We start from the raw sequence: 19,304 nt of genomic DNA, 5'->3' as shown, positions 1-19,304 counted from the left end.
TTCCGGTGCCGGTGCGTGGCGGGCGGCGCCTCCCGGTGCTGCGTGCGCGGCGCCGGCGGTGCGCGGCGCCGGCGGCGGCGGCGGCGGCTCGCGGCGGCCGGGCCCGGTGTGTGGGAGCGAGATAGGCGCGGGCGCGCCGCCGCCCCGCCCGCCGCGCACGGCCGCGCCCGCCCGCCCCGCCCGCGCCGCCGCCGCCGCCGCCGTCGCACCGAGCCGGGGCCGCCGCTGCCGCTGCCGGTGCCGGTGCTCGCGCCGCGCCGCAGCCCCCGGACATGCCCCGCCGGCGGGCGGGCGGCGCGGCGCGCACCGGCGGACCCCGCGGCGCCCGGTGAGTATCGCTCGCTCGCCGGGCTGCGGGGCACCGGGGGGGCACCGGGGCGGCCGCCCCCCGCCGCAGGCTGCCGCGGGCCCGGGGGCGGCAGGTGCGGGACCGCGCGTGGGGCCGCCCCCGACCCCGGCCGCCCCCTCGGGGCTCGGCGCCCCGGCGCGGATCGGCGCCCGCAGCCCGTGGCCACGGCAACGGCGAGGCCGCGCGTCCCGGCGGCGGCTCCGCGGGCGGCCGCGGTCCCGCGTGGGCGGCGGGGGTGCGCCGGGGCCGCCGGGGTCTCCGGCGCGGAGCCGAGCCGAGCCGAGCCGCGGGGAGGGGGCTGCGCGGCCCCGGCCCCGGCTGCGCGCGGGGGGGCGGCGGGGGCCGGGCGGCGGCTGCGGTGCTGCTGCGGGAGCATCCGGGTCCGCGGGGTGCAGGGAGGGGGGCTGCGGGGTGCAGGGTCCGTGCTGCAGGAGCCGGGGGGGCTGCGGGGTGCAGGGTGGGGGGGGTCTGTGGGGTGCAGGGAGGGAGGTCTGTGCTGCAGGAGCCGTGGGGTCTGTGGGGTGCAGGGTCTGTGGGGTGCAGGGTGGGGGGGCCTGTGGGGTACCACAGGGTCTGGGGGGTGCAGGGAGGGAGTCTGTGGGGTGCAGCATCTGTGGGGTGCAGAGTGGGGGGTGTGTGGGGTGCAGGGAGGTTTATCTGTGCTGCAGATGCCATGGGGTCTATGGGGTGCAGGGAGGGGGTCTGTGGGGTGCAGAGTGGGGGGTCAGTGAAGTGCAGGGTCTGTGGGTGCAGGGAGGTTTGTCTGTGCTGCAAGAGCCATGGGGTCTGTGGGGTGCAGGGTCTGTGAAGTGCAGGGTCTGTGGGGTGCAGGGTGGGGGGCTGTGTGTTGCAGGCAGGGGGTCTGTGCTGCAGGAGCCATAGGGCCGTGGAGTGCAGGGTGGGGATGTGGGCAGCAGGAGCCATGGGGTCTGTGGGGTGCAGGGAGGGAGGTCTGTGGGGTGCAGGGTGGGGGTCTGTGCTGCAGGAGCCATGGGGTCTGTGGGGTGCATAGTGGGGTGTGTGCTGCAGGGTCCGTGGGGTGCACGATAGGGGTCTGCGGGGTGCAGGGTGCGGGTCCGTGCTGCAGGAGCCGTGGGCTCTGTGGGGCGCAGTGCCTGGCGGAGGGGGGGGTGCGCTGTGGGCCCGTGCGGCGCCGGGTGGGGGCGTGGGGCCGTGGGCTGTGCTGTGGGGGCAGCGTGGGGCGGTGGGGGGCTGGTCAGCACGTGCCAGGCTGTGTGCGCGTACCGTGCAGGCAGCGCGTGGGGGGACGGGGGCGCGCGGGGTGGGCAGGGGCCCGTGGGTGGCGTGGGGGCGCCCGGCACCTCGGGGCTGGGTGCGGGCGTGCGGGGAGCAGGGCCGTGGGGTGAGGTGGGGCTGTGTGGCCCACGGGTCGGGCCTGGCGTCGGCGCAGGGATGCAGGCGCCGGCGCGGGGCAGGTCGGGGCCGGAGAGGCTCCCCGGGGGGGGGGGGGCGAGGGCGGCGTGGGGCCCCCGTGCTGTGCACGTGCCCCCGTTCTCCTGCGGCTTCTGCCTCTCCCAGCCGGCAGCCCGTGGACCAGGGCTGCCGGCCTGGCGCCTGCCTCCGGAGGGACCTTCCGGAAAGGTTTCGGCCGAAAAGCCTCGACCGTTTCTGAGGTCGGGGAAAAATCCTCCTGCCCGTGTTAAACCAATTCCCGAGCCGCTGTGCTGGGAAGCCGCAGGGCCACCGCTCTTCGGAGCAGGTGCTTCCAATCGGCAGGGTGGATCTGTTGAGGTTTGGGCTTCTGGAAACGGTGCTTTAGCGGCAACGAAGGCCCCGGGGTTTGGAGCTGAGCTCGGCGGCGGCTGTGCTGCTTCCGGGCACCGCGCAGCGAGGAGCGGGGCAGGCAGCGCGCCGTGGCGAGGGGTGGTGGGGAGAAGGTGCCGGGTCTGGATCAGAGCCCGGAGTGCCCCATGCCCTTTCCAGCGCCGCGAGACGTGCCGGGAGCCGGTCTGGCGCGGATGGCGCTGCGGCCCCGCTGCAGGCCGCGGCCGGAGCTAGCCGGCGCGTGGCGCTGGCCGTCCTGGGGGCTCCCTCGGGATCCCCGTCCCTCTCCCGGGCTCACCTGCCGAAAGCGCTTTCCGGGCCCAGCCCTGAGCGATGCGGCGCCCTGTGGAAAAAATAGCATGTGATCATGTAATCAAAGACGGCTTCTCGTGGCGCTGCGCGAGGGGGTGGAATTGCAGAAGCATCCTCGCTGCCGGCGGCCGCTGACGTTGGCGGCTTCGCTTGGCAACCTCCGTCACGTTCTCCAGGGACCGTCCCCCGGAATGGGGACGGGGACGGTGGGCTGCTTGGCTCCGCGGGGTGCACCGCTCCGGGCTGCTCCGCGGTGTGGCTTCCGGACCCTCCCATGCGGTTCACATCCCTGCTAAGATGTGCCCAGCCGTGGCTCGCCGCATCCGCAGCATCTGCCACGTCCTCCCCGCAAGCAGGGCTGCATGTTCCCGCTGGGACCCGGGCTCTGCGCTCTCCCCGGAGCTACCTCCGGTGTTTCAGGGGCGTGCAGCCCTTCCCGGCCAGGGACGCCCTCCTCCCCTGTGCCAGTCGCTGGCGTGAACGCGGAGCAGCAGTGGGCGCAGCGGTCTGGGGGTCGCCAGCCGGTGGTTTGCCCCCGGCGTGTGCCTGGTGCGCGGCTCCGCCTGGACCAGCCGTCCCGCTCTGCGCCCTGCACGTGGCTCCCGCGCCGGCTCTTCGTCCGCCCCCGCCCTTGCACGCGTCTTCCCTCCCACTCGCCTTCGCAGCCTTCCTTGCCCCGGCGCGGAGGCAGCGGGGTGCGGCAGCGGGGACCCGCACACTCGCTCTGCGCCCCGGGACGGGCCGCGTTTCCTCCGCAGGCTTTGCGCGCGGGCGCTTTGCACGGCGCGCAGCGGGGGCTCCGCGGGGGCCGCCCGGCAGGGAGACTCCCGGGCCCTGACGCCGCCTCTCCTGCAGGAGCTGATGTCGGCGGGGTGCCGGGAGCCGGCGGGGATGGCGGAGGAGAGCTCCAGCGGCAGCAGCAGCTCGCCCAGCCCCGGGGACACGCTGCCCTGGAACCTGGCCAAGCACCAGCGCACCAAGCGCACCAAGGCGGCCGCGGGCAACGGGACGGTGCTGGACCCCGCGGAGCGGGCCGTCATCAGGATCGCAGGTAGGGCTCCTGGGGACGCTGCAGCGTGCCGCGGGCCGGCGGCGGTGCAAGGGGCTGAGCTGCTGTGCGACTGTGCTGGGGGGGGTCTTGCAGAGCGCCTGGGCCCCCTCCCTGGCGTTGCGGCGAGGGGCGTCTGGGCGCTTGCAGACGTGGCCCGGCCCATGGGGGCTAAACACCCGTCGTGCCTCGGACGAGGGTGCCGGCCGCGCTCGTGGAGGGATATGTGCACCGCTGCGGGGCGGATGGGGCACGGGACTGTGCCGGGAGCTGCTGTTGGGAAGGGAGCGGACGCACGGGGACGGGGGCGGCGGGGCTGCTGCAGGCTGCGAGCCCTGTCCAGCCGCCGGCCACGGCCACGCGTCAGCCCCTGCGCCGGGATGCAGGAGGAACGGCCGGTGGCCGAGGGGCCGCTGCCCGGGCTGTGGGCGCCCCTGGGCCCCGCGTGGCAGCTCGGCCAAGGCTGCTGAGGACCAGACCCGCGGGCAGCAGCTGGAGAGACTGATGCAGGCTGGAAACGCAGCGCGGGGTGGCCAGGGCTGTGCTTGAGGCTGGTCCGGTGCCTGCTGGCCCGCGCCGGGCATGATGCTGCGCCTTGGAGGGTTGCGCCGAGCAGGGGAACCGTGGGGGTGATGCCGATGCCGTGCTGGTGCGTCGGGGCCATGCACCGGAGGGCCGTGCCGAAGGGTCTGGGGGAAGTGCCGTGGGCTGGAGCGCTGTTCTGGGCTGGGGTGCAGAGGGGCGGTGCTGTGGCTCAGAGCTGGGCCGTGCTGAGGGGGTCAGGATGGCGGCGCTGAGCACGGAAGCCGTGCTGTGCTGAGGCGAGGAGGTCCGTGCCGTGCTGCGGTGGTCAGGACCGTGGTGCCAAGGTGGGGAGGGCCGTGCCGTGCCGAGATGGTCAGGAGAGCAGAGCCAAGGCAGTCAGGACGGCAGTGATGAGCAGGGAAGGCTGTGCTGTGCCCAGAGGGTTGGGACGGTGGTGCTGAGACGGTGCCTCGGTGGGGAGGTTCATGCTGATGTGGGAAGCTCCATTACCATGCTGATGTAGGGAGGTCCATGCCAAGCTGAGGTGGTCAGGACCACGGCGCTGAGGCGTGGAGCTCTGTGCCATACCGGGAGGGTTGGGAGAGTGGTGGGGAGGTCCGTGCCGTGCCGACGTGTTTGGAACAGCGGTGCTGAGCGGGGAGGGCTGTGCCATGCCGGGATCACCGATGCCCATTGGGAGCGGGGTGTCCGTGGCATCTCCACGACAGGCACCGGTGTTGGGGCAGGACCCGGGTCGGGGTCCCCTGGGAGGTCGGGCAGGCGTGTGCATGGCCGGATTTGCCGTGCGAGCGGTGGGACGCAGCTCGGCATCGCCGGGCTGCAGGTTGGGCTGCGGATGTCTGCGGGGTGTCGTGGTGTCTGCGAGGTGTCGTGGCTCCCGTAGAGCCGGGGGCTTCGAGGCCTCGTGTCTTGGCAAGAGGAACCTCATCCATGGGTGCAGCCCCCTTCCCAGGAGAGGGGCTGGGTGCCTGGGGGGCTGTGCCCTTCCCGGGGTCATGTCTCCCGGGGGAACATCAGGGCCACGTGCTCGGGGACAAGTTGTGTTGGCCACGGGGCTCTGCAATGTCAGCAGCAGCCATCAGAGGGCCCTCGGGGAGGACGTGTCTCTGGGGGGGGGGGGGGGGGGACACCCTTGCGGGACCGTGTCCCTGGGGGGTCCTTGGCAGGACCGTGTCCCTTGCAGTGCCCAGGGCCGCGTGCTCGGGGACAGGGCCGGGCTGTCCCCGGGGCTCTGCAGTGATGGCGGTTGCCGTCAGAGGGCCCCCGGGACCGTGGCCCGGCGGGGGGCTGCGGTGGCCCCGGCAGCCGTCGTGGCCGTGGCGGGATGCCCAGCGCCGGGCGCAGCAGCGCCCGTCCGTCAGCGCGGGGCCGGCGCAGTCCCTGCGCGGCACCTGGATCCCGGCGCGGCAGAGCAGTGCCTGCGGGGACCGGAGCAGCGGGGACCCCGCGGGAGCCAGCGCTCTGCGTGTGCTGGGCCGGGGGGGGGGCTTGTGCACCCCCAACAGCATTCTGCCCCATGCACGGGGAGGGGGGGGGCTTCATGTGCCCCCCTTCTGCCCCCCGCCCGTGGTGCAGTGCCCCCCTTCTGCCCTGTGCCCTTGGTGGTGGGACCGCCGGGGGGGCCGTGCGCCCACCCCCTGCCCCACGCCGGGGGGCCGTGCTGGGGGAGCCGTGCCCCCCCCCACACCCGTCCTGAGCCGGGGGGGCCGCGCAGGGCGGTCACGGGGCCGTGGCCTCCCAGCTATGGGCTGGGATTGTTTCCGCTGCCCGTCCTGTCCTCGATTTAGCAGCCGCCCCAGGTGCAGGCGGCCCGGCCCCGCGCTGGGGCTCAGCCCTGCCTCGGGGTGGCCCCCCGGCCCCCCCGGCCCAGCCCGGAGCTCCGGCGCTGCCCCACTGCGGCCCTCGGCGGGCAGCGGGGTGCCCCGTCCCCGGACACCGCCTCGGTGGGGTTCCCCTTTTTCCCGTCCCTTTCCCTGCGGGAGAGCGGTGGACCCCAGTGCCGATGGGCTCCCCAGGGTTCCTGGTGGTCACAGTTTGGCAGGGGTCCCCAGGGCCACCAGGGTCCCAGCTGGTGATGGGGTCTCCGGGGGTCCCAGTGTGTGTGTGGGGGGGTCCCCGGGGGTCCCAGCCTCGCCGCTCCAGCCCTGCTGCGGTCCCGGGCAGTGGGTCTCCGCGCGGGGATGGGGTCAGGAAGGTCCGGCACTGAGCTCGGAAGCTGAGCCAGGCCAGCGGTGCCCAGGGTGCGGGGCAGGGGGGCTGCAGGCCTGGGGGGCACTGGGGGATGGTGCGGGAGCAGTGACGGTGCCCGGCTGAGCCCGGCTGGGTGACACCGGGTGCTGCGGTGCAGGGGGGTTGCATGCTGGGGGGCAGCCTGTGCGTGCGCGTGGGGCACGAGGAGCGTGCAAACAAGTGGGGCGGCAGCGTGTGCGCGTGGGGCACGAGGAGCGTGCGAGCACCTGCGGGGCAGGGGCGCACGCGGTGGCGTCGGGGGCGAGCGGGGCGTGCGTGGGGCAGGGCTGCGCTCGGTGCCTGGGTGCGCTGCGCACGGGGAGCGGGTGCGCTGGGGCGGGCGGGGGTGCTCGCGTGGGGCGGAGGGGTGCGCGTGTGCCCGCAGCAGGGCTGAGCGGGTGTGGGGCAGCGCTGCCCCGGCCGCGATGCCCTTGCGGGGCCGGCACCCAGCGCGCCCCGCGCTATTTCTGTGCGGCGCTGGGCTCCCGCCTGCGGATTGGGTTTCCTGGGGGCTTTGAGCTTCTATATTTAGGGCTGGCGATGCTCCATCCCGCTCCGGGCAGGTATCGCATGGCCGCGGCTTTCCTGGAGTGGAGAGCCAGCGCTCCGTGTGCCGGGGTGCGTCGTGCCGGCCCGTGCCCGGAGCGGTGGGGCGCCCCGTGCCGGGGCTGGGGGCTGTGCGTGCATGTGCCCATGCCTGTGCCCACGCCACGGGAATGCCATGGCGTCCCCGATGCAGCCGGGGCTCCATCCCCACGTGCCGCTGGAGCCTGTGCACCGGCGCGTGTTTTTGCACGCGTGGGCAGCTCCGGCCCCGCAAGTGGGACTCCTGCGCGGCGCCTTTGCACCAGTGCCAGGAATGGGGGAGTGCTGGTTCCCCGGGGCGGCGTGCGGAGCCGAGCTGGGAAAGACGGCAGCTGGGACCCGGCCTGGAAATGCTTCCAGGCCTCATTTCGGGGAAGGAGCTTTAAAAATACCCCTTGTTCTCATGGCTGCCGGCGGCCTTGGGGAGAGCGAGTGGCCCGGTGCTGGTGCCGGCGCTGGCGGGGAGGGCAGGGGGACGGGGTGCAGCTCCCGGCTCGATCCCGATCTGCAGGAGGGAGGGGGTCTGCAGCCGGGGGTCTGCGGGCAGGATGGGGAGGGGTTTCTCTCCAGCTTTTCCGGGGCAGCGCCGGGGGGACTGGCTGCGGGAGGGAAGGGGCCATTCCCGAGCCTGGGGGTCCGTGCAGAGCTGCGAGCGGACGGAGACGGTGCCGGGGGAGCCGCGAGGGCAGGATGGGCGCTGGGCTCCCGCGCAGTGTTCAGCCGGGCTTGGTGCCCCGCAGGCAACGGGGGTCACCCAGGCGCCCCCGATGCCAGGGTGGTGCAGGGACCGGAGTGGGGGGGTCGCAGCCTGGCTCCGGCTGCTCCCGCGCCCGGGCTCGACCCCTCGCACCCCGGGCTGCACGCGGGGCCGGCTGGCGCGTGCCGCCTCTCCGTCCCGGTTCGGCTTGCCCGAGGGGCGCGGGGCGTTCCCGCGGTGCCCGGCCGCAGCTCCGGTGTCCGGACCGGCTCCGGCTGTTCCTTTAAGGGGTAGGGCCGGGCGGCTGGAATGTCATGTCTGGCGGGGCTGGGCTGTGCAGGGCTGTGCAGGGCTGTGCAGGCGGCGCCGGCCCACGCTGGCAGCCCCCGGCCCCGCCGCCGCCGCGGCACCCGCGCCCGCCGCCCCCGGCCCCGCGCCATGGCCACCTACGACCTGCGCAGCCTGCCCCCCAACCCCGAGGAGCAGGACTTCATCCAAGCCTACGAGGACGTGCGGGAGCGATACAAAGGTAGCAGCCCCGCTCCGGCCCCCGTCCGGCGCCGGGGCCGGGGGTCGCGGGACCCCGGGGTGCCGCCGAGCCGAGCGGGGCCGGGCAGCGGCGGGTTCGCGCGTCCCTTCCCATAATAGGGCACGTCAGGCGCTGCCGGAGGCCGCTGCCAGCACCCGGCCCGGCCGGCTCTGCCAGGGCTCGCCGCTGCGCACGGGGGGCTCCTGGGACGGGGCGCTGGGGAGCTGGGACCCCTCGGGGTGCCGCTGCTCGGGGGCTGCCCCAGGCCTCCTCCTCCTCCTCCTCCTCCTCCTCCTCCGGGGTTACGGTGCCCGGGGAGCTGGGGGGCATGCGAGACCCCGGAGCAGATCCGACCTGGGGAGCGCTGGACCAGGGTCCCGGTGGGGCTGGGGTCTGCCGCCACGGCCTCACGAGCCGGTGGGGCGGCTGTGCCGTGGGGATCGGCACCGGTGGGGGCACGGGGGGGGCCTCCCCCCTCTGCCCCCTGCCCGGGGGGCTGCGGCCGGAGGGCAGCCCTGCTTCGGGGTCCCTGAGGGGCTGGGATGAGCCCCGTGGGGCCAGGAGGCGGGGGGCACGTGCAATTGGGGGCGCCTAGGAGGAAGGGCAGGAGCCCAGCGGCGCGGGGGGCCTGGGCGAGGGTCCGGCAGCGCGGGCTGGCTGGGGACGGGGCGCTCCGGCGCTTGGCAGTGGCGCTGGCATCTCGGTAGCTATGCGGCTCCTCCGGTTTCCTCGGAGCGGCGGGGCAGGCACGTGGCCGGCCCGGGCACGGGGCTGGCGCGGCGCGGGGCCCAGCGCCGCTGGCTGCCATGCCCTTACAAGGGGAGCCGGGAGCAGCCCGTGCTCGTCCGGGGCCAGGGAGCTGCCCCCGGCTGGGGCGACGCCGGCTGTCCCGCGGCACGCTCCGGGGCGGCGAGCATCCTTGCCGCACGGGTGCAAGGAGCGGCAGCCTGGCTCAGAGGAGGGTTTTGCAGTCCCTGCCTTACGTCCCCATGCACGCTCACGTGTCGTCGTGCTCCAGCTCCGTCGTCCCCGCGTGCACGGGCTGGGACAGGTACCCGCTCTGGCACCTGGTGCTGCGGCCGGGTCCCGCTGCCGTGCACGCCGGTCCCGCGTAGCAGGACCTCGTGGGGCTGGCGGGGGCGGTCTGGGGCGCCCCTGGTCCTAGGGGGCCGCGTGCTCCTTGCAGCAGGCCGCGAGCAGCGGTGCTGAGGGGGGCCGGGGCGGGCGAGCTGCTTGCACGTGGCGCCCTGGCACGGCCGGGTCCCCGCTGCAGCCTGCGGCAGAGCCGCGTACGTGGGCTGGGCGCGCAGGGGTGCGTTTGCGTGCACGCTGCTGCGCGGCTCTGCAGCGCGCTCCCTGCCCGCCCCGGCTCCGAGGCCGGGGCATCCCTGTTGCAAGACTCCTGCTCCTGCCGGTGTTTTCCTGCCCGGGCAGCAAGGGAAGGGTGGGCACAGCCCCCGGTGCCGGCTCGGCAGGGCAGGATCTTGATGTCCGTCCCGGAGGCACGGGCAGGAGGGGTCTGTCCCATGGGCGAGGGAGCGCCCGGTGGCCGAGGCACCGTTCCGTGCTTGGTGCTGCCAGCAGATGCTGGAAAGGGCTCGCCTGCGGAGCCGAAGCTGAGCCGGCTGTCGTGTCCACGAGGGGCCGTGCCTGGCTGCCGGAGCAGGTCACTCTCCCAGGCCGCTCCAGGTCCTCCCGCGCGGGATGGGGACCGTGGGGGGCAGCACGTGCTGCAAGGGCGGTGTGTACACGGTTGCATGGGGCTCCGTGGGATCGCCAGCGCTGGCTCTGGCTAGCTCTGGGTGCAGGATCTCAAATGCAACGGGCCCTGCGCTGCCGGATGGGCAGCCCATGGAGGAGCAAACCGGGGATGAGCCGCTGCCTGTAGCGGGGAGCGCTGGGGGTGCCGCTCGCCTGCACCGCCGCGGCCGCCTGTCCCTGGCGCCGGTGTCTGTGCAGCAGGGGTGTCGCACTGCGCACGGGTGAGTTAGAGCCTGCGGTCTCGCGGGTGGAGATGGACTTTCCCAAAGCCGAGTGAACAAGCCAGGACGTGCCGACGAAGCCTTGGGGCTGGGCAAAAAGCTGCGACGCCACAGGCGAAGAGGAGACGACTTGGCGGGGAGCCTGCCGGACGGCAGCGCGCGCCTGCCGGCTCTGCCCGAGCCGGTGCTGCCAGCGCCCGCCGGCTCTCGAGCTCTCCCGAGTCTGGGCAGGCTCCGATGCCGACCTCCCCTCCCAGACCAGGGCTCCCGCTCTGCCACCCCCGAGGCCTGTGGGACATCCCATGCTCCGAGCTGGCCGGCGCCACGGCCCTGCGCAGGGCGGCATCACTGCGGCCTCGCTGGGTTGATGGGCCGCCAGCATCCTGCACCTGTCCTTGTCCTTGGCCCCATCCGACCGTCTGCATGGAGCCCCGTGTCGGGCAAAGCGCCGCGGCCCTGCGTGGGAATCTGCGGGCAGAGCTGCCTGCAAAGAGCAGCTCTCGCACGTCCGCGCTTGTGGGCCGGTGCCGGGACTCGCAGATCCCCTCTGCAAAGCCTTCAAAATCAACGGGGGCAGCCAAAGGCGGCCGTGTAAGGATAAAAAGCTTATGCGCATCAGTAGCGGGATGAATCCCAGCAAAACAGGACCTATTATTAGCTGAGATGGTGAATTTGTTGTTGCTGCGGGAAAGCAGTCATGCTGCATAAATGTCTGCTCTGTGTTTGGAGAGAAGCAGGATGAGGCACTCGTGTTGCAGGAGGGTGATGAAGTGCATTCCAGTCCGCTGCTGACAAAAGAGCATTTTAAACAGTCTCTGCATGGGATAAACATTTTGAAATCAGCAGGCCTGGATGACTTGCACCCAAAAGCCCTAAAAACATCTTCCTGCGGAGAGCTGCGCTCTCCGGATGTCCATCTTCAATAAATCGCCTGGACAGCACAGGGAAAGGGCAGCGGGGTGTCTCGGGAAGCCGCGGTCCCGCTGAGCTGACATCAGCGCTAGGCAGAGTCACAGTGAAGCTCCGGGACCGAGCGACAGCGAAAGGGAGACGGGGATAGATGGGGACAGCTCGGTTTTATGGAAAGTGCCTCCCCCGTTGCGTTTTCTGGCGTTAGGGTGGCGGAGGGCTGGGACCGCGAGCGCGGCGCTTGCCGCGGTGCCTCCGCGCTTGCCGATAAGAGGTGTATCACCGTGCGGTGTCAATAAAGCACGTGGTAAAGCAACCGAAACCTGGCCGCCGGCCAGCTCTCCAAACACAGCCGCCCGACGGGGGTTTCCAGCCGGGATCCGCATGGAGCGCGCTGGAGCTGACTCCATCTGGCGTCTGGCGCGGGTGCGAGGCCCGGCGCCGGCCCGGGGACGGAGCCGGCCAGCCCCACAGCGGGCTCCGTGCCCCTGGGGCTGCCGGACGGCGGGGCAGGGTGGCTGCGTGCCCCACGGTGCCGGCCGAGGGGCCGTGCCGGGGCGGACGTGCGACGCTGCGCGGGGCAGCCGGGCGCCGTGGGGCGCAGCGCCGCGGGGCTGATGGATGGGCTGCAGTGCGGCGGCGGCAGTGGCGGCGGCGCTTCCCGTAAGGGGCCGGGGCTGGCGTGCCACCATGCGGAGCGGGGCATCCGGGGCCGCCCCACGTGGCCGCAGCCCGTGCCAGGCGGCTGCAGCCAGCTTGGCAGCGCCCCCGGGATGGGGATGGGGATGGGGATGGGGATGGGGATGGGGATCGCAGCCTCCCCGGGAGGGAGCCCCAGGCTCGGTGCGCCCGGCCCTGCTCCCGACCTCCGCGTGCCGGCGGGAGCCCTCGGTGGGTGCTGGTGCTCCGGAGGGACACCGGCCCCGGGCGGCGGATGCTGGACGCTGCGGGAGGGGAGCGGGGCCGGCAGCCCAGCCGGGTCCCAGGCAGGAGCTGCCGCCCGGAGCGGCAGGTCCTTCAGCCGGGTGGTGGTGCCCAGCACCGCGTCCTCGCTCTGTGCACGGCGCTGGCTGCTGTCCCCCGCCTCTCGGACCGAGGGGGAGGGAGGTTTGGGGCAGGAAAAGGCCGGCCGAGGCCCTGCCGGACCCCCTGTGGCCAGGCGGGATCCCTGCCCAGTCCCGACAGTGGTGGCGTTTGGGCTGGGGGTGGTGGGTGACCCCCGGGAGCCCCCAGCCTGGGTACGGGTCCAGGCCCCGGAGGCTGGGGCCGGCTCTCCCCGAGGACGAGCGTCCCCGCTCCATGGAGCAGTTGGCTGGGGCGGCGGGCTCTGCTCCCGCTCTCCCCCCACCTCCCTCCCTCGCTCCCTCACTGCTGCCAGCATGGGGCAGCCCGGCTCCTCGGGCATGACACCATGGTGATGGGCCCCAGGCAACACGGTCTGGCAGGCAAAGATGAGAGCCCCGGGGGGGGGGGGGGCTGCGCTGAGCCAGGGCTGCAGGGGGAGGATGGAGCGGCTGTGCACGGGGGGGCTGGGTTGCATGGGGTGCAGATGGAGGGGGCCGTGCACATGGGGGGGCTGTGCCAGACCGTGCGTGGATGGAGGGGACCGTGCACACGGGGGGGCTGTGCTGGATGAAGTGAGGATGGAGGGGGCCGTGCACATGGGGGGGCTGTGCTGGACCATGCAGGGATGGAAGGGGCCATGCACACGGGGGGGCTGTGCCAGTCTGTGCGTGGATGGAGGGGGCCATGCACACGGTGGGGGCTGTGCAGGACTGTGAGGGAATGGAGGGGGCCTTGCAAATGGAGCTGTGCTGGACCATGCAGGGATGGAGGAGGCCATGCACACGGGGGGGCTGTACCGGACTGTGCGTGGATGGAGGGGACTGTGCACATGGGGGGGCTGTGCCAGACCGTGCGTGGATGGAGGGGGCCATGCACACGGGGGGCTGTACTGGACTGTGCGTGGGTGGAGGGGACTGTGCACATGGGGGGGCTGTGCCAGACCGTGCGTGGATGGAGGGGGCCATGCACACGCGGGGGCTGTGCCGGACTGTGTGTGGGTGGAGGGGGCCATGCACACGGGGGGGCTGTGCAGGACCGTGTGTGGGTGGAGGGGGCCATGCACATGGGGGGGCTGTGCCAGACCGTGCGTGGATGGAGGGGGCCATGCACACGGGGGGGCTGTACCAGACTGTGCGTGGATGGAGGGGGCCATGCACATGGGGGGGCTGTGCAGGACTGTGCGTGGATGGAGGGGACTGTGCACACGGGGGGGCTGTGCCAGACCGTGTGTGGATGGAGGAGGCCATGCACACGGGGGGGCTGTGCCGGACTGTGTGTGGGTGGAGGGGGCCGTGCACATGGGGAAGCTGTGCCGGACCGTGCGGGGATGGAGGGGGCTGCGCGTCTGGATGCGTCTGTGCTGGAGGGGGTGGATGGGGGGGGGGCCGTGCTGACAGATGGGGCCGTGCACACGGAGGGGGGGGCTGCGCCGGTGGATGCGGCTGCGCCTATGGATGTCGCTGCGCTGCAGTGGGCAGGGCCGGGGGGGCCGGGCCGGGGGGCGAGGGGGCCGTGCAGCACGGGGGGGGGGGGCCGTGCCGGGGCAGGTGCGGCGGGGGGCGTGGCCGGGGGCGTGGCCTGGGGCCGGGCGGGGCGGGGCGCGCGGGGCTGCCGCAGTCGCTGATCCGTTTCCAGATCGATGGACGGGGCGGCCCGGCCCTGATTGGCTGCGGCCGCCCCATAAGTGCGGGGGGGCCGCGCCGCGCCGGGCCGAGCCGAGCCGAGCCGGGCCATGGACACGTCCCGCTCCATCCACCACGAGATCGTCTCGCTCAAAGGTACCGGTGCCGCCCGGGTCACCTTGCCCGGGCCTGGCCGTGGGGGTGATGGGGGGGGGGGGGCGCAGGGTGCCGGCCCCCTCCTCTGCCCCCTCGGCCGCAGGGGGGCTGTGGCTGGAGGGGGGGGAGCCCCTGGTTTGCAGGGTGCCCCAGCCCGCGGGTGGGCTCCCGGCTGCATCCCGGCAGGGCTCCCGGCTGCATCCCGTGCTGGCGTTGGCAAAGCCCTGCGGCCCTCCTGGCGCCGGCAGCATTGTGAGCCGTGCACAGGCGGGGGGTGGTTGATGCATCCCGGCAGGGCTGGGGGGGCCTGCCCCAGCCCCTGCCCCTGCCCCTTTGCAGGCAGCCCGCTGCAGGGGCACTCGGCTGAGTGGTGCCTGGGGGAGCGGGGCGCAGGCCGGGGCGGGGAGCGGGGCTGTGCTGCAAAGCCCGTGCGCTGGGGCGTTGAGTGATGGGCGCCCGCGGATGCTGCACGGATGCTCGTCACTGGGATGCTGGCCGTGACCTGGATCGCATGCGCCTCTCCCCTCCGGGGCAGACTGCAGCAGGCAGGCAGCCGCCTCGCAGCCAATCACCCTAATGAGCTGCAGCGTGGAGGTCAGGGCCCAGCTGGGCTTGCAGGGCAAGGGGAGGTCGGCTCCGCACTGCAGGCGTGCTCCGGTCCATGCCTGGGCGCAGCACAGCTTGCGAGCTGGGGGCTCGCACGGAGGTGGCCAGCGCCCGTGGCAGGGCCACGCATGAGCCTGGCCCAGCTGTGCAGAGTTGGGGGGAGCCCGGGCCCAGCCCCCTTCCCGCAGAGCCCAGGCTGCCGCCGGGCTGATTTATTGTGAGAACGGGTATGGCCGGAGGACCCCTGCCGGCCCCGGCCTCATTAATAATCCGGCCCCGGCTCGCCGTGGCTTCCAGGACTTCCTTGGCTCTGTCCGCGGTGCCCTCTGCAAACAGCCTCTCCTTTGTTCCCGGCGCAGCATGGGAAGCCCTTCGTCCCCTGCTAATGCCAGCCGTCGCGGTCCCGGGCACCGGCACGGAGGTGGGGGAGAGCGGCGGCCCCAGGCCAGGAGCTGCTGCTGGCTGCGGTGCCCGCTGCCCCGGCGCCTGGTCCGGAGCGTCCTGCCCCAGAGCTGGGACCGGTCACCCGGGTCTGGAGGGTCTCATGCCGCCAGGGCTGGGCGGAGGCGAGGGCTTGCTGTGCAAGGCCTCGCTGGGCTGGGCTGTGCCGAGGCCTTTGGTTGCAGCAGGCGAGCAGGGGCACGAGCAGGAGCAGGAGGGCTGGGGCTGTGCTCTGCCCCAGGCTGTGCAAGCCAGAGCCCCGGCGAAGAGCCCGTGGGAGCCCGGGGCAGGGCTGTGTCCTGGGGGAGCTGAGCCGGCACGCGGCACAGCGGGAGGCCGGAGCAGGGCTGCGAGTCTGGGGAAGCCTCCAGACCACCCCAAGTCTGGAGGCAGAGCTGGGGGGGGGGAAGGGGCAGAGCTGTGTGCCTGGGGGGCTGTGGAGGCATCCTGGGCAGCGCGCCGGGGAGGGGGAAGCGCGGAGGGCGCCGGCGCGGTGCCCGGTGTCTCTGGCGTCGGGCTGCGTTTGGGGGGGGGGGGGGGCTGGACGCCGGAGCCGGCTCAGCTGCCACATCGCGTTGGATCACTGCGACGGGCGCTGACTCGGCACTTCCCCGTGGGCAGCCCGGCTTGCTGCAGTGACCCGTTCACGGCGCCGGGAGGGGGTGCGTCGGGCAGGGTCGGGCCTGCCGACGCGGAGAGGCCCTGCTCAGAGCAAGGGCTTGGGCTGCCGGGGCGGGCGGAAGCCGGGGGATGCTCTGGCTGCGAGTCTGCTCTCGTGTCCCCTCACCTGCCTGGACTGTCCCTGCACCCCCAAACATGGGGACCAGGGGCCCGGTGCTGCCAGGTGACCCCCTGTGCTGCAAAGGGGCAGGGCCAGGGCTGGCTTTGGGGCAGTGAGCAGAGCGTGCTGGCGGCTGGGGCGGGGAGCCAGCGCTGGAGGACACGTGGGGCAGGAGACAGAGCTGGGTAGGGTCCTCGCTGGAGGACACGGGTCCAGCGCACCTGCACGGAGCAAGGTCGTTGCTGATGCTTGCAGCAGGTTGTGGAGAGCCCTGCACTGATGCACACCGGCCGGTCCCCCCAGTCTGTGCTGCGTGCATCCCAGCTGGCTCCATCCCGGTTGTTCCCATGGCCTGGGCTGGTCCAGCCTGGAGCACCCCTCTCCGGAGCCAGCGTGGGCGCAGCCCTGCGCAGGTCCCTCCCGGTGCCCGGATCAGCGCGGCGCTCTGGGAGCGCTCCCACCCTGCTCCCGGGGTGCAGGCGCAGGGCGGTGCATGGGGAGAGCTGGTGCCGAAAGGATTTGCTGCGTCCCCAGAGGATTTGCATGCCGGGAGCGCTGGTTGTCTGCCAGGGGGCTGACGGCGCGTCCTCGACTCCTCCCTGTCCTGCGAGGAGAAGCCGGTGGCTAAGGAGGGCCTGAGGCGGCGGGGTGGAGAGCCAAGCGGGGATCTGGCGTGACTCGCTCCTGCCGCCCTGCCTGCCCCAGGGGGGCTCCTGGGCGGAGCGGGGAGGGCTGCAGCCAGGGCCCCCACGTCCCCGCCGCCCCCAGACCGGCTGGTGGCGGGCGGGAGAGCCCTGCCCTGCGCTGGCGTCCGGGCAGGCTGAACTCGGCTGCTGTGGGTGACCCCCAGACCCGAGCGCCGGCCGGTTGCGCCTTTGCTGTTCCCGTAGCTCCCAAAGGCGCTGGGGTGACGGGGCACCGTGCACCGCCCATGCTCAAAGGCGGCAGCGCGGCGGGGCCATGCAAGGCACCGTCCTGAACCGACGGCGGGAGCACGCCCACAGGAAGGGGTATGGGCGTGCGGCTGACGCCTTCCAGTGGGGCTTCCCTCTCTGCTGGCGTGGTCCTGGGTGGGCCTTTGCAGGGGGGCGGAAGGCCCCTGCCGTACGGATGCGCTGGGTGCGGGTGTGCGTGCACCTCGGCGCGCTCGCTGCTCCCTGCACGTCGGTGTCCGATGGGCTGCCCGGGTCCGGAGCCGCTCTCACGTACTTGCTCTTTGCCCGCTGTTGTGTCGAGTCCGGGAGAGCCAGCAGCGTGCGCCCGGGCGTAGCCGGGTGCAGACCTCTCTAGGGACAGCGGGGCTCTGCTCCTCCCCCCCGGTCTCTTCTCTCTCAGACCAGTCATGGGGAAGTTGTGCAAGTCCCGCGCCGTGGACCTCCTCCCCTTGGCAGCGCGGCTGACATCGCCAACAGCTTTTGTGGTTTTGGGCTCCCGTGGCACCGGCTTAGTGAGGTGCAAATCTGGTAGAGCGGCGCTCCTCCAAGGCGAGCGAGGCCAGGGGCCTGCGCAGCCCTCCCCGTGCCCAGCCGGATGACCTGTTCCTGTGCCCTGGTCTCCTCTTCCCGCCAGCCCCTTACCTGGTCTGTAGATCCCAGCGCACCCCATTGCCGCTCCGCTCCCAGTAATGCAGTCGGCTGGGAATTGGGTCTGGGGAGAGGTGGTGCTTCTGCGGCTCGTGCTCTCCCCAAGGCCACCCTGTCCCCGCGCTGATGCTGGGGAGGTTCCCTGTGCGTCGGGCGCTCCATCGGCGGGAGTGTCCCGGTGCCAGGCTGGCCCGGCCTGGCCTGACCCGGCTTTGTCTGCAGGGCTGCAGGAGCGCTGGCTGGCGGTGTCCCAGGCGTAGCCTCCCGCTCCCGCTTCAGGGGTGGCGGAGCTGGCGTCCTCGAGGCACGGCTCCCAGGAAGTCTCAGGTTGCTCCGTTGCGGGACCTCTTGAACCCAGAGGCACCCTGAAGGCCATTGCAAGCCTCGTGCTGGCTCTGAGCTAGTGCTGGAGATGGGAGAACAGGCAAATGAGTCCCGGGCGTCCTGGGTGCCCTGCAGCTTGCCAGAGTCCCTCCTTGCTATTCTTGGAGAGCAGAGGTTGGCAGCCAGCACAGGCGTGTGACTTGAGGTAGGAAATGATCTGGGTGCGCGCGGGGCTTGGCCACGGGCACCGTCCCCGGAGCAGCATCCCGGGCACGGCTGCGCTGCGGAGCGCTGGGCGTGCCCTCAGGGGAGGGGAGAACCTCGGAGAGCGGCGCAGGTGCTCTCCGGCGCGGGTGCTCTCCGGCGCGGGCGCCTGGGCCACGCCATTTCCTGTGTCCCTCTGAGCCGGCGCCGGCAGCGCTGGCTGCTGAGGCTTGCGCGCGCCCGCGTTCCTCGTGGCTGCCGCGCCGCTCTGCAAGCGGCTGTGTCCGTGGCGGGTGCGTCTGGGACGGGGTCCCAGGCCCCCTGCACAGGGTGTTTGGCGGTGCTGTTCCTTCGGGCTGTGTGCACGTGTGGGTGTTGGGGGAGGCTGTGCATGGCAGCTGTGTCCCCACCGGTCCGCCCTGGGGGACAGCTGGCCTGGGGGCACCTGGTGCTCCTTGCACGGGGCGGGAAGCAAAGCCTCCCACAGCACGGGGCTTCATGCGGCGGTCCCAGGCCCCTTGCCGTTGTGGGGGCGCTGGGCCTGCCCTCCGTGCCCCACGGGCTGCTGCAGCCAGGGGCTGCACCGTTCCCTCCCGGCTGCTGCAGGACACCCGGGATAGGGGGAAGAGCAGCATCCGGGACTGCCCGGCGTGGCCTGTGCCCAGGGGAGCCGCAGGGCACCCTGCGCCCAGCCCCGCGGGCACCCGCCCCTGAGCAAACAGGGGCAGGAGCAGTGCAAACATCGATGGTGGCAGGATGTGGCCCGCTGGCCCCGGGGCCGTGCCGGGGTGCGTCCCCGGTGCGCGGCCCGGCTCCCTCGGCGGAGAGGCGGTGGCGGGACCGGGCCGGGCCGGGGGGGCTCGGGGCGGCCGCGGGACGGAGGGCGCCGGCGTGGGCGAGGCCGCGCTGGCAGCGGCCGCGTTTGCCTGTTTCTTCCTCCCTGCCATGGCGACGGCCGCGCCGGGGGGGGGCGCGGGGGCCACGTCCCGGCAGGTGCCGCCCCGGCCCCCGCCGCCGGCCCCGGCCCCGCCAGGGCGCCCCCCGCCCGGCCTCCGCTCCCCGCCGCGGCCCCGAGCAGCAGCCGGCGCCCAGGCGGTTAAGGCGGCCCGGTCCCCCCCCCCCCCCCCCCCCCCCCACCCCGTGGGCCCGGGGCCAGCGGCGCCTGGGCCGCGGCGGGCGGGGTGCGCCGGAGCCTGACGGTCCCTCTCCGGGGCCCCGGCGTGCGGGTCTGCCCGGCCCGGCCCGGCCCGGCCGCCCCTAGCCCCGGCCCCGGCGTGGGGAGGGGGCAGCCGGCGCCCCGCGGCGGTTCCCACGATTCCCACGGAGCAGCCGGGTGGGTTCGCGTGTCGTGTGCGTGTCCCCCCCCCCCCCCCGGCGATGCAAGGGAGCAGGCGGGCGGGCGGGGGGAGCCCCGCGGCGGGCCCGGCCGCGGCCTCCCCCACCGTCCCCTCCCCTCCCCTCCCGCGGGCGGCGTGGCCGGGGAGGGGCTGCTGAGTCAGGGCTGCCCGCGGAGCGTGTGCCGCCGCCCGCCGCGGCCCCCCCGCGCCCAGC

General features: G+C 73.6%; 1 protein-coding gene across 1 annotated transcript in view; it reads left to right on the top strand.

Moving 5' to 3' along the window:
* The first annotated feature begins 287 nt into the window (after positions 1-287).
* PLEC (plectin) overlaps positions 288-19,304 on the top strand; it is a 76,471-nt gene continuing 57,454 nt past the window's right edge. The window contains exons 1-2 of the mRNA XM_067290046.1: positions 288-328; positions 3,302-3,497. Coding sequence (XP_067146147.1) covers positions 3,308-3,497 — 190 coding nt within the window. The 5' untranslated portion in view covers positions 288-328; positions 3,302-3,307. The remainder of the gene's footprint in view (positions 329-3,301; positions 3,498-19,304) is intronic.

Source organism: Apteryx mantelli, chromosome 2, assembly GCF_036417845.1.
Source record: "Apteryx mantelli isolate bAptMan1 chromosome 2, bAptMan1.hap1, whole genome shotgun sequence".
Taxonomy (NCBI): domain Eukaryota; kingdom Metazoa; phylum Chordata; class Aves; order Apterygiformes; family Apterygidae; genus Apteryx; species Apteryx mantelli.
Note: the sequence above shows the minus strand (reverse complement) of the source record. Positions and strands in the feature narration are given on the sequence as shown.